The 15110-nt window shown below is 34.1% G+C and overlaps 2 protein-coding genes across 2 annotated transcripts; both read left to right on the forward strand.

The window, feature by feature from the left end:
• Positions 1-5137: 5137 nt before the first annotated feature.
• Positions 5138-6757, forward strand: LOC125202307 (probable WRKY transcription factor 35). The gene is made up of 3 exons (XM_048100685.1): positions 5138-5693; positions 6096-6236; positions 6326-6757. Exons 1-3 carry the CDS (start codon positions 5299-5301, stop codon positions 6735-6737), a joined length of 948 nt encoding a protein of 315 aa, XP_047956642.1. The 5' UTR covers positions 5138-5298; the 3' UTR covers positions 6738-6757.
• A 2962-nt stretch (positions 6758-9719) lies between these two features.
• LOC125188680 (leucine-rich repeat receptor-like serine/threonine-protein kinase RGI4) lies at positions 9720-11647 on the forward strand. Its single transcript, XM_048085681.1, has 2 exons — positions 9720-11016; positions 11084-11647. Exons 1-2 carry the CDS (start codon positions 9720-9722, stop codon positions 11404-11406), a joined length of 1620 nt encoding a protein of 539 aa, XP_047941638.1. The 3' UTR covers positions 11407-11647.
• Positions 11648-15110: the final 3463 nt, after the last annotated feature.

The raw sequence follows: 15110 nt of genomic DNA on the forward strand, positions 1-15110 counted from the left end.
GATAAATTTTTTAGACCATATTATTTGCATCAAATGAGTTAATTATATATATACTGCTATATAACAAAATGGGAAATTAGAAAATATAAACTGGTAAAATGCATTTAATTATGGGGATTTTAATTAATTTGTTTGATTCTCTATAATAATTACAGGTAAGTACGAAATATCTATATAAACCACCTTCCCCTCTACATCATTTCATCATTCTCAATAACATAGAGATAGTACATTCTATTCTTTTGTAGTTTCACGTATATACACACACTACTATTTTCAAATTTATAGTTAGCTCTTATGTTAGCTTATAAGCATTTGATGGTAGTAGAATTAACTTTTCTATGTTGGGGCACCCACACTCCACATACAGAAGGTGAGATTAGAATGATGAGACATGTCTGACTCCCTGCATGGCATCGACAACACTAACCCACTTGATGGACCAGTCAAGTTGAGTGGAGTGCAAGGAGCCAAACATGTTAAAAACTTTTTTTTTTTTTTTATTGTTATTATTGTTGTCATTTTTTGAATTTATAATTGTGTATGATTAGAGTACATATTTATAACTTTGAAAAATGAATACATATGTAGTGAAGGTGGCCTAAAATGATGTCTCTTTAATTTCTTGGAATTTGATCGAATGGGTGATTTTATTTAGTTTGTACTGGAAAGACAAGAAACATTTTATATATAAATGAACTGAATTGTAGTATATTGTTATTAGATTCAGTTGCTACTTTAGATAAGCAGTCGTTTTTATGTTATTACTCCACAAATTCAATGGGTTCTTGAAGTTATTTTTTAAATCTTGGGCATGATTAGTACCTGTATTTCAACTTTATTCTATAATAATTGTTTATTTGAAATTGAAATTTGAGATTCATGTGAATGTATGTAACAGTGTATTTATTGTATCTAAAAAGTTACCTTATGAATTATAATTTAAATGGATTAATTGATTCAAAAACCCACTTTTCTTCTAAACCCTAATGTCATCCTTCTACTTACAAAACCCAATTATATTTGTTCACAAGCCATCTCAGATTCTAAGAATATTAAGGGGTCCAAATCAGGATACTGGAATTTACAAATGAGTTAAAAAATGAAGACATACTCATGTAAAGTTTTCTATTTATTTATTTATTTAAATTTAAACTACAAAACATTTAGGTCATGTTCTCCTATCGTAACTAATTAACTCGGTATTAATTAGTTTCTTTGTATTCTATTATCATTCCGATTAGATATGACCTTTGCTTTCTTCATTTTAAACTACATAAAGGGGCTTTGGATCTCGAATGAATCCCTAAAATAATGGCAAAAATTCATTCTTTTTTAATTGACAATGGAAGTAAAGTTGCTATATCATAGTAGTGTTTGTTAATTCATACGCATCGTCACAGAATCCTAGGGACTATATGAGTACTAGTAAATACTTTTATTTAAAAATTACTCCGTATTAACTTTGCATTAATTGAAGTTTTCTAAAAATATTATGGGATGATAAACATATTCAATTGAATAGTTGATAATTGGTCTCGTACAACTAATTCACTTAATTGCAATAAAAGGCGATTCCGTCGTATTGGCGGTCCTCACACTTCAATCTGACACCATGTGAGGGAGGTTCAATCAGGGTACGCAGTAGCTCGTGGGGAGACAATGGTAACTAATTTATTTTCTCTACCACCATCATCGATTAGATCATTCATTAAATATTTTGATTAACTAATTTTATTTTCTCATGAAATTTAGATTTTTAATGTCATTTTAATCTCTTTATTTATACTTAATTGTCGGTCCTTATCTTTTCGAATTTTACCAACATGCTCTGACTTTACTTCAACAACCTCCAAAAATAATTTTTTAACCTTCGTTTGCATGGAAATTAATCACAATTAAAAAGTCATGTATTAAATTAAATTTCTAGTTGAACTATTAAATTAATAAATGCAACTGCTCTATTCATGCTTAACTGGAATGAGATGGTAGATATAATTTGTCGAACAATTATTGTAGAGTCACAACCATGTATAGTTGTTTATTATTTGTTGTTATAATTTAATTATTGTTATTATAATCAATGTTTTAGGATTGAAGAAATGGGGAAGTATGATTCAGCTAAATTTGAGGTTAAAAAAATGGTGATTGCCAAATCCATTCAATTCAGAATTACTTAAAATTTTTCATCTGTCTTCCAATCAATCAACACACTAATTGTTAGTGCTAATATCTTTCAAAATGTTACTCCTATGTCCCAACTCCTATCAATTTAATTTCTCATAAGAAAATATATCTAATCTTCTTTTGATGGTACCATTTATCTACTTTATCCTTATTTATTGAGGAGTCATTAATAATTAATTAAATGTGACTTTTTAACAATCTAATTTAATCGGATTATATATAATAGTGTAATAATCATTTGTAAGCATCGAGGGTAGAATTTGTCACTATTAGGTTAAAATTAATTGTTTAACTTCTGGTCTAGAAAAATAAGTACGATTGATTAACTAGGGATTAAATAATGACTACGGATCACATGGAAGGATGCTTCTATTTTGGCTTTAATATAATTAGGTTTCGAAAAAATAAAAATAAAATATTTTAGGGGACAAATTCTGTGGCAGAGAATCCCAGTCTTAAAATTGTTTTTTGGTGGGTATTTCGTTTCATGCACAAACATGGGTTAGGTGCTGTCTCTACCCAAAATTATACAATGATTCAAAATCACTAGAAAATGTAAGTGGCACGAGGGTTTTTGGGGATGGACCACCACAAATCTTTCAAATAAATAACCTATTTATAATTAGTTTCAGATGAATTATTTGAAAAAATGTACTAGTACATATGTCTTTACTTAGTTCTATTTGAAATTACCCATAAATCTATAGGATTTCTATTACTATAAATTAATTAGTGATATGATAAATGGTCAATGAAAATTACTACTCCTACATTTTTTTTCATTGTCAACACCTTCCCTCAAACCAATCAAGGTAAACTTTGAAGAAGTTGGACTGTTTTTAGATCGTGCCGAACAAACTATCTATCGAACTGACACAAATTTTAAGCTCAAATATTCTGCTTTGAGTCAATTATTTCACAGTTTCAGTTCAGATACACTGCTAAATCAGTTAATTTTTAGCCCACGGGCCGTGACCCGATTTCATGATATAAATCCGAAAGAGACTTATATAGTACTCCCTCCGTCCACAAACAATAGATCACTTTTGCCATTTTGGGACATCCAAAAAAAATAGATCACTTTCTTAAAATGGAAAGTTTATCTCTCATACTTTTCCCACTTTTTCTTCCCTCTCTCATACTTTACTCACTTTTTCTCTTCATCTCTCTTACTTTACCTACTTTTTCTCCTCCTCTCTTTTACTTTACCAATTCTACATTAAAACTCGTGTCATACACAAAGTTATCTATTTTTTATGGATGGATGGAGTAATTCCAATATCTCTTTTTACATCCATATAAAGTATTGTTATATATAGTTTTTTTTTTTTTGTTTCATTACTTTTTATTTATTATTGTTATTATATAATTTCTTGGGACTTAAATTGTCACGAGATGTAAATCTACTTACTCTCATATTTAATTAACACTAACGGATTAAAAATACAATTTACCCACCAATTGCATCATTCCTAAATTCCCCACTCCATGTGCCGAAAATTAAATTGTTGCAGAACTCGGTAGCAAATCTTCACTACCACATGACCTTGTCATGTAATAATAATTCACCATTAATTAAAGAACTAAACAATCGAATATACTTAATTAATTGGGATTATATAATTCAATTTTTATCTAACCATTATATGTGAGAAAGTGAATTACAAAAAATAAAGAGGTATGCTACTTTTATAAACTTCACACTGTATATTGTCACACACACTTACACGCACACATATAAATACTATACACGTTTGTGTGTACATTTGTGCTGTATGATGTAAGTGTATACGTACACATTTTAAAAAAATCAATTTAATTCGTGGGACATTTCTGGAAAATTGATGGGAGCAAAAAACTACTAAAAATGTGAATGTCAGGTAATTAATCACTACAATAATGCACATTTAATTAAGTCCCTATAAAATCAATGGTTTTTTTCTGAAATAAGCACAAGTCAATCGAAATGTTTTTCAGAAACAAAAAATAAATAGTTTTTCTTAATTAAAAATAATGAATAATAGTTTTTTATTTATAGCATTTATTCCAATATAGTAATCCAAATCCTGGAATTATTTATTGAAGATGAAATATATTTTAAATCGCATTTCATTATCGAAATGTTTATTTAATTAGCTACCAACGTTTTTTGAATGGTTCTCCGACAATTGCGGCTACCTGCCGCCTCCATATTTCAATTACAACTATATATAGATATATTCTATAAAAATGGCCTTTTCCACAACTCTTTAAATTAATCGAATAATTGTGCTAACGTTTTACACTCTGCAAAACAACCAATTCAGTGATAGTAGTAATTAACTAGATAGATAGAGATTGACAAGGATTTAGCTACAAAATGAGTAATTTTTATATTAACAATAGTTGCACTATTTGACCCTTTGCCCTTTTTATATCTTCATTTACACTAATTTAATACTCAAAAGTCAAATCCATCCTAAAACCCTCTAATTAGAAGAATATTAGTACTACTAAAACAAATACTACAAATAAGCATAAACGATATGAACATATAAATTGTTTAACTAGCTCAATATGACGTTTAATTGCATATGGAGCTATAACAATCAAGCTAATGAGTTCACTATATAATTTTCGAACGATGACATGAGATATATTTGACGTATAGCGAGTAAAAATGAACCCTAATTTTCGAACGATGACATGAGATACATTTGATGTACAACGGGTAAAAATGAACCCTAATTATCACATTTAAAGGTGCTCGACCTCCCGACCCCCAAACCAACTCACCGGCAAGTCAGATCACCGTGATCTTGGATTTATTCACTTCCTTTCATGCTCCATACTCAAACAGGGTCTCAACAATTATATCATCAACTTGCTCACACCTCTCCCACTCTCTCTTTGTTTTATAAATTAAATCACAAGTCAGCGATTTCCTCTCTCTCTCACCATTTTATTCTATCGTAATCTCTTATGAACTAGGTTTTCATTTCTTCAACAACAGCAACACTAAATCAACACAGAAAAAGATCAAAAGCTGAATTCTCTTCAATTCTGTGAATTCGATGCAATCAAATCGAAGTTAACTGATACAGCAGCTCTGCCGCCGTCCATTAAATAGGAATGGAGAATTACAATCAAGGCGATCTAATCGACATAATCAGAGCCACCGCCGCCGCATCCAATCCAGCAGCTGAAACCCCTACCGCCGCCGCCGCGGCGGAGTGGCAATTTCCGAGCAATCCGATCGCCTTCTCCACCGACGAATTCGGCGATCCGTTCGCGCACCTCCGAGATCCGCTGATCGACGAAATCGCCGCCTCGCCGCCGCAGCCAGGATTAATCGGAAATGGAAATCTAGGTCAAATGATTAATCTCGACGATGAGATGAATAGACCTCCGAATCTCTTCTCGAGGATGCTCCAGATCTCGCCGGAGAAGCTGCCACAGCCGCTGAATTGCTTGATTGAGAGCAATCTGCAGATCTCATCACCGCGAAATACGGGAATTAGAAGAAGGTGGGAATATAATTATCGATTATTCTTTTCCTTGCGATGATGGCTGTTAATATCCTAATCCATAATTAAGGAGTGATTAATTACGTAATTAATGAGAACTGCATAACACCATTGAAATCGGTAAGACTTGTGATTAATTAAGTGTTTCTATTAATTCTTAACTCTGACTATCACATGTTTAGAATTAGAATCTCAAAACTACCTTTCCTTTTAAAAAAAAATGAATTCACAAACACAATTTTTTGTGTGTCAAGTCTTTCAAATTCTCCACCACTTTAGGCTTTTTAATAAAGAAGAGATTCATATTACTAAATCACTCACTAGCGATGTACATATAGCAATTTATTTATTTTTATAATTTCATCTGATTTTTGTTAATTTCCATGCAATGAAAATGATCAGAAAAAGCCAAGCAAAGAAGGTGGTTTGCATACCAGCTCCGGCGCCAGCAAATAGCCGGCAAAGCGGCGAAATCGTGCCCTCGGATCTTTGGGCGTGGCGAAAATACGGGCAGAAACCGATCAAGGGTTCTCCCTATCCAAGGTAACATTATGTGTACATATGATTAATTTGACTTTTTATATAATTATCAACTGAGTTGCGCTTCTTTTTTTTCTGAAAAAAAAAATTAGGGGCTACTACAGATGTAGTAGCTCGAAGGGATGTTCGGCGAGGAAGCAAGTGGAGCGGAGCCGAACAGACCCGAACATGCTGGTGATCACATACACGTCGGAGCACAACCACCCGTGGCCCACGCAGAGAAACGCCCTCGCCGGCTCCACCCGAGCCCAGCCGTCCAAAACCGCCGCCGCGAAAACCTCCCCCAAATCCGCGGAGACCAGCACGGAGGTCGCCACCGTGAAAACGGAGGTGGAACAAGCGGAAGAAGCGGAATTCGACGACGGATTGAGCTACAAGCCGGCGTTGCCGGAATCCAACCAATCGGAAGACAGCTTCTTCGACTCTTTGGACTTGCTTTTCACGCAAGGGTTTGACAGCAAGGGTTTGGAACCCTTTGGATTCTATGATTCAATACGTGATTGAGTGTGATGTTTTCTTTTTCACATCTTGTTTTTAAAAATTTACTGTATTTTGTTTTGTTTACATTAGTCTTTTTTTTAACCTAGATGAATGGTGAAATTTATTGTAAATAATTGAGGAATGGGAGAGTGCTGGATAAATGGGAGCAGTTTTTGGATGGGACAAAAAGGTGAGGAACAGAAGGTTTGAACAGTGGAAAAAAGTGCATTCATATAAGACATGAAAGGATAGATCAATAAAAGGATTATGATGTGGGATGGGACTCCAATATAATTTTACAAGTGGGATTCATAAATTGATTAATATTCCAAATACAACAAATTTAGGTGACTAAATTTTGTACGATCAAAAATTAATTTATTTGAAAAAAAATAGATTTATTTACACATTTAATTAAAATATATGAATGCATATATAGTACATGGAAAATGCATAATATTGTGATCATATATTTATGATTTGTGTATAATTTTTTTATTCTTTTGTAACCATAAATATAATTAGTGCATACTTTAGTTTAAATTTTAAAAACAATAGAAAAGAAATTCAAATATAAAAATAAAAAATGAGATTAAAGGCTAATAAGTCTTTTTAACTTGTCAACTAACTATATTTATTATTTTAACATATAATTAATATATCAAATTATTAATATAACTTTATTTTGGTTGTAAAAATTTGGTTGTTTATTAAAATTAATATAGTATGTTAGTGGAACTTTATAACACTCCTATGTAATATATATGGAGTATATTCCAAATATATATATGTATAATAATATTGCAAAATTTGTGTGAATTTCAAATCACCAAATTGAACTTTTTTGGGTATTTAAAATAATATTGGGTCAATTGAGATTTAGAAAACAAATCTTGCTCTAATTTTATCTTTTACACATAGGTTGTTATTTTAACTAAATACTCCTATTTTTCAACAATAACTCCCCAAATAGTGTTTACACAATTAGTGAGGTGTCAAATCCATCCATCAATTAATTGGTGATGAGATGATTTTGTACCCCACTGCAACTCATGTCGTTTCATACAATGGAAAAGTAATGAAAAATGCCCTAAAGTTCTTGCAATTTGGTTTGATTGGGGTCGCGAAGTGCTTGAGGTGTGATTATTTTGATGGGATATCTCACTATAGTATTTCATACTAGCAAACTAAATTTTGTACAACCAAAATAAAGTTATATTAGTAATTTGATGTATTAATTATATATTAAAATTATAAATATAGTAAGTGGATAAGTTAAAAAGACTTATTAGCCTTTAACTTCATCTTTTATATTTATATTTGAATTTTCTTTTTATTATTTTTAAAAGAATTAAAATATGCACTAGTTACCTATATAATTCTAAAAAAATAAAAAAATTATAAAAAATCATAAATATATAACCACAATATTATGCACTTTCCATGTACTATATATGTATCTAATATTTTAATTAAATTCATAAATAAACCTATTTTTTTGTCAAATAAACAAGAATTTAGTTGTACAAAATTTGGTCACTTAGATTTATTAATTTCATACTACCATGCAATAATTTTACTTAAAAGTCGTGCTTATTAATCATCTACTGAGTAATTCAACATTCGTAAATTATTAGCTTTTCACTTTATTTGAATAACTAAATAAGGAAAAACTATGTTGTGACTTGTGTGCGTTGAGTAATTGGCTAAACGTACTATTTTTTTTTTCATTTTTGTTGACAGAGGGAGGGAGTATGAAGTATTTTCTTGAAATCTTTGTCAATCAAATAACCCCAAATATATAATTATACAAAAATATCATTAATAATAATAAACATATTACTATTAATTGTGAATCTAATAGAAAAAATATGTATACTATAGAAGCAAAAATTTTATAGTAGTTATTTTATAGTAGTAGACAACATTTTAAATACAATTTTAATTTTCATCGAGAATATATATTGTTTTACCAAGATGCTCCTAGTAAGAGCATCTCCAATGCTAAATAGGCCAGCAATAGGTCAGCCATTCTCTCTCCCTGCCACGTCAGCAGCACTAAAAATACACCTGCCACATTAGATTTAGGCCAGCCGCAATAAAAATAATTCAAAATATATTGCATTTACGGAATTAAAATTACGATCAAATTACGGAATTAAATTTACGACACATATACGGGAAAATTAATCCATTCCATTAAAAAAAAGTACAAAGATTTTAAAAAAAAGTACATGATTTTTTTTTTAAAGTTAGAGAGAGAGAAAACTCGTTAAAGCAAGTGGTGCAAATGAAAATGAAACTAAAGTCGCGTTTATATAGGTGTAAAAAAAAATAAAAAATAAAATAAAATAAGGCGCTGGCCGATCGGGCCGCCACAATGGCGGCTAGCGCATCGGCCAGCGCCGAGCGATCGGCCAGCCCACGCCGACCCGCTGGCCGCTTCCAATGGTTCGGCTAGCCGATCGGCCAGCGCTAAAAATCGGCTAGCCGGTCGCTAGCCGACCATTGGAGATGCTCTAATTTAAGTTCCAGAAGGTTCACACAAAATCATTCAGTTCATGCAATTACGTGATTCTTCAATTTCCATTTTCACATGAATTTGCATGATAATGTGAAATCATTCAATTCACGAAATTGTGTGAGCATTAGGTTTTCGCGCGACCGCCACTTTTTTACAATCTTGTTAATTTTATTAAATAGTCTTTTTGCACACAAAATTAGTTGTAATTCATATCATTTTCAACTCTAGCTGCTATAGTATATTTATTCATTAACTATGCAAAAATGATCATTTTCGTTTTTCACCATTAATGCTAAAAATCGTTTAATCTTATTATTCTACCGAAAAAATAGATCATATCCATAAAATAAAATAAAAAAGGGACAATAAAAGAGATTAACTACCGTTTTCAACTTCACCAACCGCCAAAAAACCTAACTTTTAACCGTTTATTCAATTTGAATAAATCCAAATTCCTCTTTTCACTCTCCAAATATCCAACCATGGCAAAAAACCTCATCCTCTTCAAAATCCTAATCACAATCTCAATTGCAATCCCAATCCCCACCGCTTCCCCCGCAACGGTGGTGGAAGACCTCAACAACCTCCTCCCGCCGCCGGATTTCAACGCCACCATCACAAACAACTGCCGCCGCAACCCATCCCTCCGCTACTGCAACTCCTCCGCCCCCCTCCTCCTCATCTTCAAGTCCACCATCGTCGCCGCCCATCTCTGCAACCTCTCCAACAACCCCAATTGCGTCGAATCCTTCCCTAAAATCGACCTCCGCGCCCGCCCCCGCCTCGCCCCTCTCTACCTCTCCTTCGATTTCTTCTGGAGATTCTGCCCCTTGTCGATCCAATCCGTCGATTTATCCAACAATTCGTTGATCGGAAGCTTTCCGGAAGATGTTTTGGGGTGCGCGCAGATCCGGTCGCTTGATTTGAGCCTCAATCGCCTCTCCGGCGAGTTTCCGGTGGAGAAGGTCTCGTCGTCCCTCCCGAATTTGACTTCTCTCAATTTATCGTATAATGGCTTCTCCGAGTGTAGGGTCTCGGAGGTGCAGTTTTTTAGCCGTTTTAATTCGTCGGGTTTTGTGAATTCCGGCGTGATTCCGGATCACCGGGAGCTGAGGATCAGGACGGTGGCGTTTCTGGTCGGTTTCCCGGTTGCGGTGGTCGCCGCCGTCCTGTTTTTCATGTGGCTCTGTTTTTGGCGGGAAAATTGCGGGAGGGGGGAATTTGAATTCGAGGCGAGGGCGGTGGAGGAGGCGATTGGGGGATTGTTGAGGCGGGATTTGGCGGGAAAATCGGATTCGGATTTGGGTAGGGTTTATAGGGGTGTTTTGAGGGATGGGAGGGTGGTGGGGGTTGGGGTTGTTTATTCGGAGGAGAAGGCGGCGGCGAGGGAGGTGAGGAGGAAGTTCGTGGAGAGGTGCGGGGTGATAGTGCGGCTGAGGCACCGGAACGTTGTGCGGGTGTTGGGGTGGTGCGATAGCCGGAGATTTGTGGCGGTGGTGATGGAGTGGATTGATGGCGGTGGGGGCGGGAGGAGGAGGAATTTGGGGGCGTGGATTAGGGATTGCGTACCGCCGTGGAAGCAGAGGGTACAAGCAATCGCAGGGATCGCTGGCGCGGTTCGTTATTTGAGTGGGGAATGCCCTCAAATTGGGTATAGTCTTAGGGCGGGAGATGTGGTGGTGTCGAAAAACGGAGATCCGGTTATAACTAGATTTGAATTCGACGATGATGATGATGACGACGGTGACGATAGTGATGGTGATCGAAGCTGTGCAAAGAGTGAGTTTAAATAAAGTTGTTACTTTTTTTTAAAACTTTTTAAAAACTAATTGTTGTTGTTTTGTAGGAATGTGTGAGTTTGGGGTGTTGGTGTTTGAGATACTAATGAATAGGTGGGATTTAGGGAGGAGAGAGAGGGAGAGTGGGATTGTTGAATGGGTGAAGGTGAATTGCGCGGGAAATGTTGAGGATTTGATCGATGAGAGGGTGGAGAGGACGGCTGAGATGGTGGTCGAGGCGGCAGAGATGGTGGAATTAGGGCTGATTTGCGTGGATTTGTCGAGGAGGAGGCGGCCGAGTTGGGAGAAATTCCGGCAAGTGCTTTTGACGATCTCTCGTCACGCACATAGAGGAGGAGGGCACGGGCATGTTCTTCATAGACAACATTAGTAGATTGAATAGCGATCTAGATGAGGTCGGTGTCGATAGATTCTAATACTCATCAGATAACTTTATTATTTGGACTTTGGAGGTGCTGCCGATTTTGCGGTGAGGCAGCTAATTAACATCGAAGGTTGGAGTTCATTTCTATCTTGGTCCATCATGCATTTTCCCGCTATAGACATAACAATGATATTCTTTTATGTGTTTGACTTTACGAATTTCATTTTCTAAATCTGTGATTACATGGTTTGATACTTGTTTGGATTTATATGTATTATGTAACATGAGATGTAATTTGACGCCAATCTGATTGTTTTCACACAATTAATCACATGACCATATGGCTTGTGAACAAATATAATTGGGTTTTGTAAGTAGAAGGATGACATTAGGGTTTAGAAGAAAAGTGGGTTTTTGAATCAATTAATCCATTTAATTTATACTCCTTCATAAGGGAACTTTTTAGATACAATAAATGAATAAATACGCTGTTACATACATTTACACGAATCTCAAATTTCAATGAATCAAATAAACAATTATTACAGAATAAAGTTGAAATACAGATACTAATCATGCCCAAGATTTAAAAAATAACTTCAAGAACTGAATTGTGGAGTAATAACATAAAAATGACTGCTTATCTAAAGTAGCAACTGAATCTAATAAAAATATAAAATTCAGTTCATTTATATATAAAATGTTTCTTCAATTTATTTGATATATTACTATATGTCTTTCCAGTACAAACTAAATAAAAACACTCATTCGATCAAATTCTAAGAAATTAAAGAGACATCATTTTAGGACGTGCTTGACTCCCGTTACGCTACTCAATTCAACAAATTTGTCTATCGAATTAGTGCTACCAAGTGGCATATAGGGAGCCAGACACATCCAATTACTCTCTTGACATACATCATTTCAAGACGTGCTTGACTCCCGTTACGCCACTCGATTCAACAAATTCGTCTATCGAATTAGTGCTACCAAATGGCATACAGAGAGCCAGACACATCCAATTAATCTCTTGACAGACATCATTTCAAGACGTGCTTGACTCCCGTTACGCCACTCGATTCAACAAATTCGTCTATCGAATTAGTGCTACCAAGTGGCATACAGGGAGCCAGGCACATCCAATAACTCTCTTGACAGACATCATTTCAAGACGTGCTTGACTCCCATTATGCCACTCGATTCACCAAATTCGTCTATTGAATTAGTGCTACCAAGTGGCATACAGGGAGCCAGGCACATCAAATCACTCTCTTGACAGACATCATTTCAAGACGTGCTTGACTCCCGTTACGCCACGCGATTCACCAAATTCGTCTATCGAATTAGTGCTACCAAGTGGGCATACAGGGAGCCAGACACATCAAATACCTCTCTTGACAGACATCATTTCAAGACGTGCTTGTCTCCCGTTACGCCACTCGATTCAACAAATTCGTCTATCGAATTAGTGCTCCAAGTGGCATACAGGGAGCCAGGCACATCCAATAACTCTCTTGACAGACATAATTTCAAGACGTGCTTGACTCCCGTTACGCCACTCGATTCACCAAATTCGTCTATCGAATTAGTGCTACCAAGTGGCATACAGGGAGCTAGGCACATCAAATTACTCTCTTGATAGACATCATTTCAAGACGTGCTTGACTCCCGTTACGCCACTCGATTCAACAAATTCGTCTATCGAATTAGTGCTACCAAGTGGCATACAGGGAGCCAGGCACGTCAAACTCTCTTGACATCCACCTTCACTACATATGTATTCATTTTTCAAAGTTATAAATATGTACTCTAATCATACACACAATTACAAATCCAAACAAAGACAACAATAATAACAATAAAAAAAATGATTTTAACATGTCTGGCTCCTTGCACGCCACTCGACTTGACTGGTCCTTCAAGTGGATTAGTGTTGTCGATGCTATGCAGGGAGTCAGACATGTCTCATCGTTCTTATCTCACCATTGTACGTGGAGTGTGGATGCCCCAAAATAGTAAAGTTAATTCTACTACCATCAAATGCTTATAAGCTAACATAAGAGCTAACTATAAATTTGAAAATAGTAGTGTGTGTATATACGTGAAACTACAAAAGAATAGAATGTACTATCTCTATGTTATTGAGAATGATGAAATGATGTAGAGGGGAAGGTGGTTTATATAGATATTTCGTACTTACCTGTAATTATTATAGAGAATCAAACAAATTAATTAAAATCCCCATAATTAAATGCATTTTACCAGTTTATATTTTCTAATTTCCCATTTTGTTATATAGCAGTATATATATAATTAACTCATTTGATGCAAATAATATGGTCTAAAAAAATTATCTTCACATATAGAATATATATTGAATATTGTAATTAACCATCACTCATTATATTGCTCATGATTATTGATTACCTTGGTTTAATACTTCTAAATCCTAGCTCTAAAACAATTTAAAATAAATTAATAGTATAATAAAAATATGATAAATTCAAAATCATTCAATATATAAATTAAAATCTAGAAGATTCTCTGAAATATATGAATGTATGCACATATATCATTGTCAAAAATAGGAGTACTACTAAAATAGGATTGTAATAATTTATAATATTCTTACAAGATTGAATCGCATTAATTTTAAGGATTGGAACGAAGACTTTTTAAATATGCCCTCATAATATTTTACGAAATAAAGTGTACATTTATCATAAATTCAATTCTCCTGAAATACTACTATACTTATATGCACTTAAAAAACAAAACTAAAGTCCTAATAAAAGATTATTATCTATATATTTATAAGGAAAAAACAACGACGAGATCTAAAAAAATGGAACACGTGCGATCGAATCAAATGAAAAAGACGGTTGTCAATGACGTAAGGAAGAAGGGATGAAATTGAACAGCCCCGATTCTACCTGAATTCGCAATCATTAAATAAATCTTATACCCCAGATAAGTGGCATAAATTCGTTTATAAATTTAGAGAGACATGTCAAAATCTCAACATTCGATCTTCCATTTAAATTACTAATAAGCTAATAATCATAAATGCGAAAGTCCTTCAAATGAAATATTATTCAAATACTCCGTAGTAGTTATCTTTCTCAAATATTTACCAATAGTAGTTATCTTTCTCGAATATTTACCAACAACGTCCAAAATTAAATTCAAACACCAACTTATTAAACTTTCATCAATTTTGAACAAATAATCTATTCACTCCTAAATAATACAGTAATTTTTTTAAAATATTAATTTTCATAGATTTTTCCCTGACTCATATAATTATTTATCTTAATATAAATAAAGAAAAATTCCCCTTAATTGCAGTGGGATTGGAAAGAAGACTTTGTAAATATGTAATCATAACATTTTATAAGGACAAAATTCGATTTTGGCGTTTAAGCTTTAAATTGGATTATAAAGTGTACATTTATCATAAATTCAATTCTACTTAAATACTACTCCTATGCTTATACGCACTTAAAAAATAAAACCAAAGTCCTAATAAAAGATTATTATCTATATATTTATAAGAAAAAACAGCGACAGATTTAAAAATTGGAACAAGTGCGATCGGATCAAATGAAAAAGACTATTGTCTATGACGTAAGGCGATAGCGATGGAATCAATCGGCCTCGAGCCCCAACTCCATCTGAAAGCGCAATTATTTTATTAATCTTATACTCTA

Source organism: Salvia hispanica, chromosome 1 (assembly GCF_023119035.1).
Source record: "Salvia hispanica cultivar TCC Black 2014 chromosome 1, UniMelb_Shisp_WGS_1.0, whole genome shotgun sequence".
NCBI classification, from domain to species: Eukaryota; Viridiplantae; Streptophyta; class Magnoliopsida; order Lamiales; family Lamiaceae; genus Salvia; species Salvia hispanica.

Excerpts from the sequence above, each read along its gene's own strand:
- LOC125202307 (XM_048100685.1), top strand. The coding sequence starts at position 5,299 with ATGGAGAATTACAATCAAGGCGATCTAATCGACATAATCAGAGCCACC. Across the intron at positions 5,694-6,095 it reads AATACGGGAATTAGAAGAAG|AAAAAGCCAAGCAAAGAAGG; the intron begins GTGGGAATATAA and ends GAAAATGATCAG. Across the intron at positions 6,237-6,325 it reads AAGGGTTCTCCCTATCCAAG|GGGCTACTACAGATGTAGTA; the intron begins GTAACATTATGT and ends AAAAAAAATTAG.
- LOC125188680 (XM_048085681.1), top strand. The coding sequence starts at position 9,720 with ATGGCAAAAAACCTCATCCTCTTCAAAATCCTAATCACAATCTCAATT. Across the intron at positions 11,017-11,083 it reads TGATCGAAGCTGTGCAAAGA|GAATGTGTGAGTTTGGGGTG; the intron begins GTGAGTTTAAAT and ends GTTGTTTTGTAG.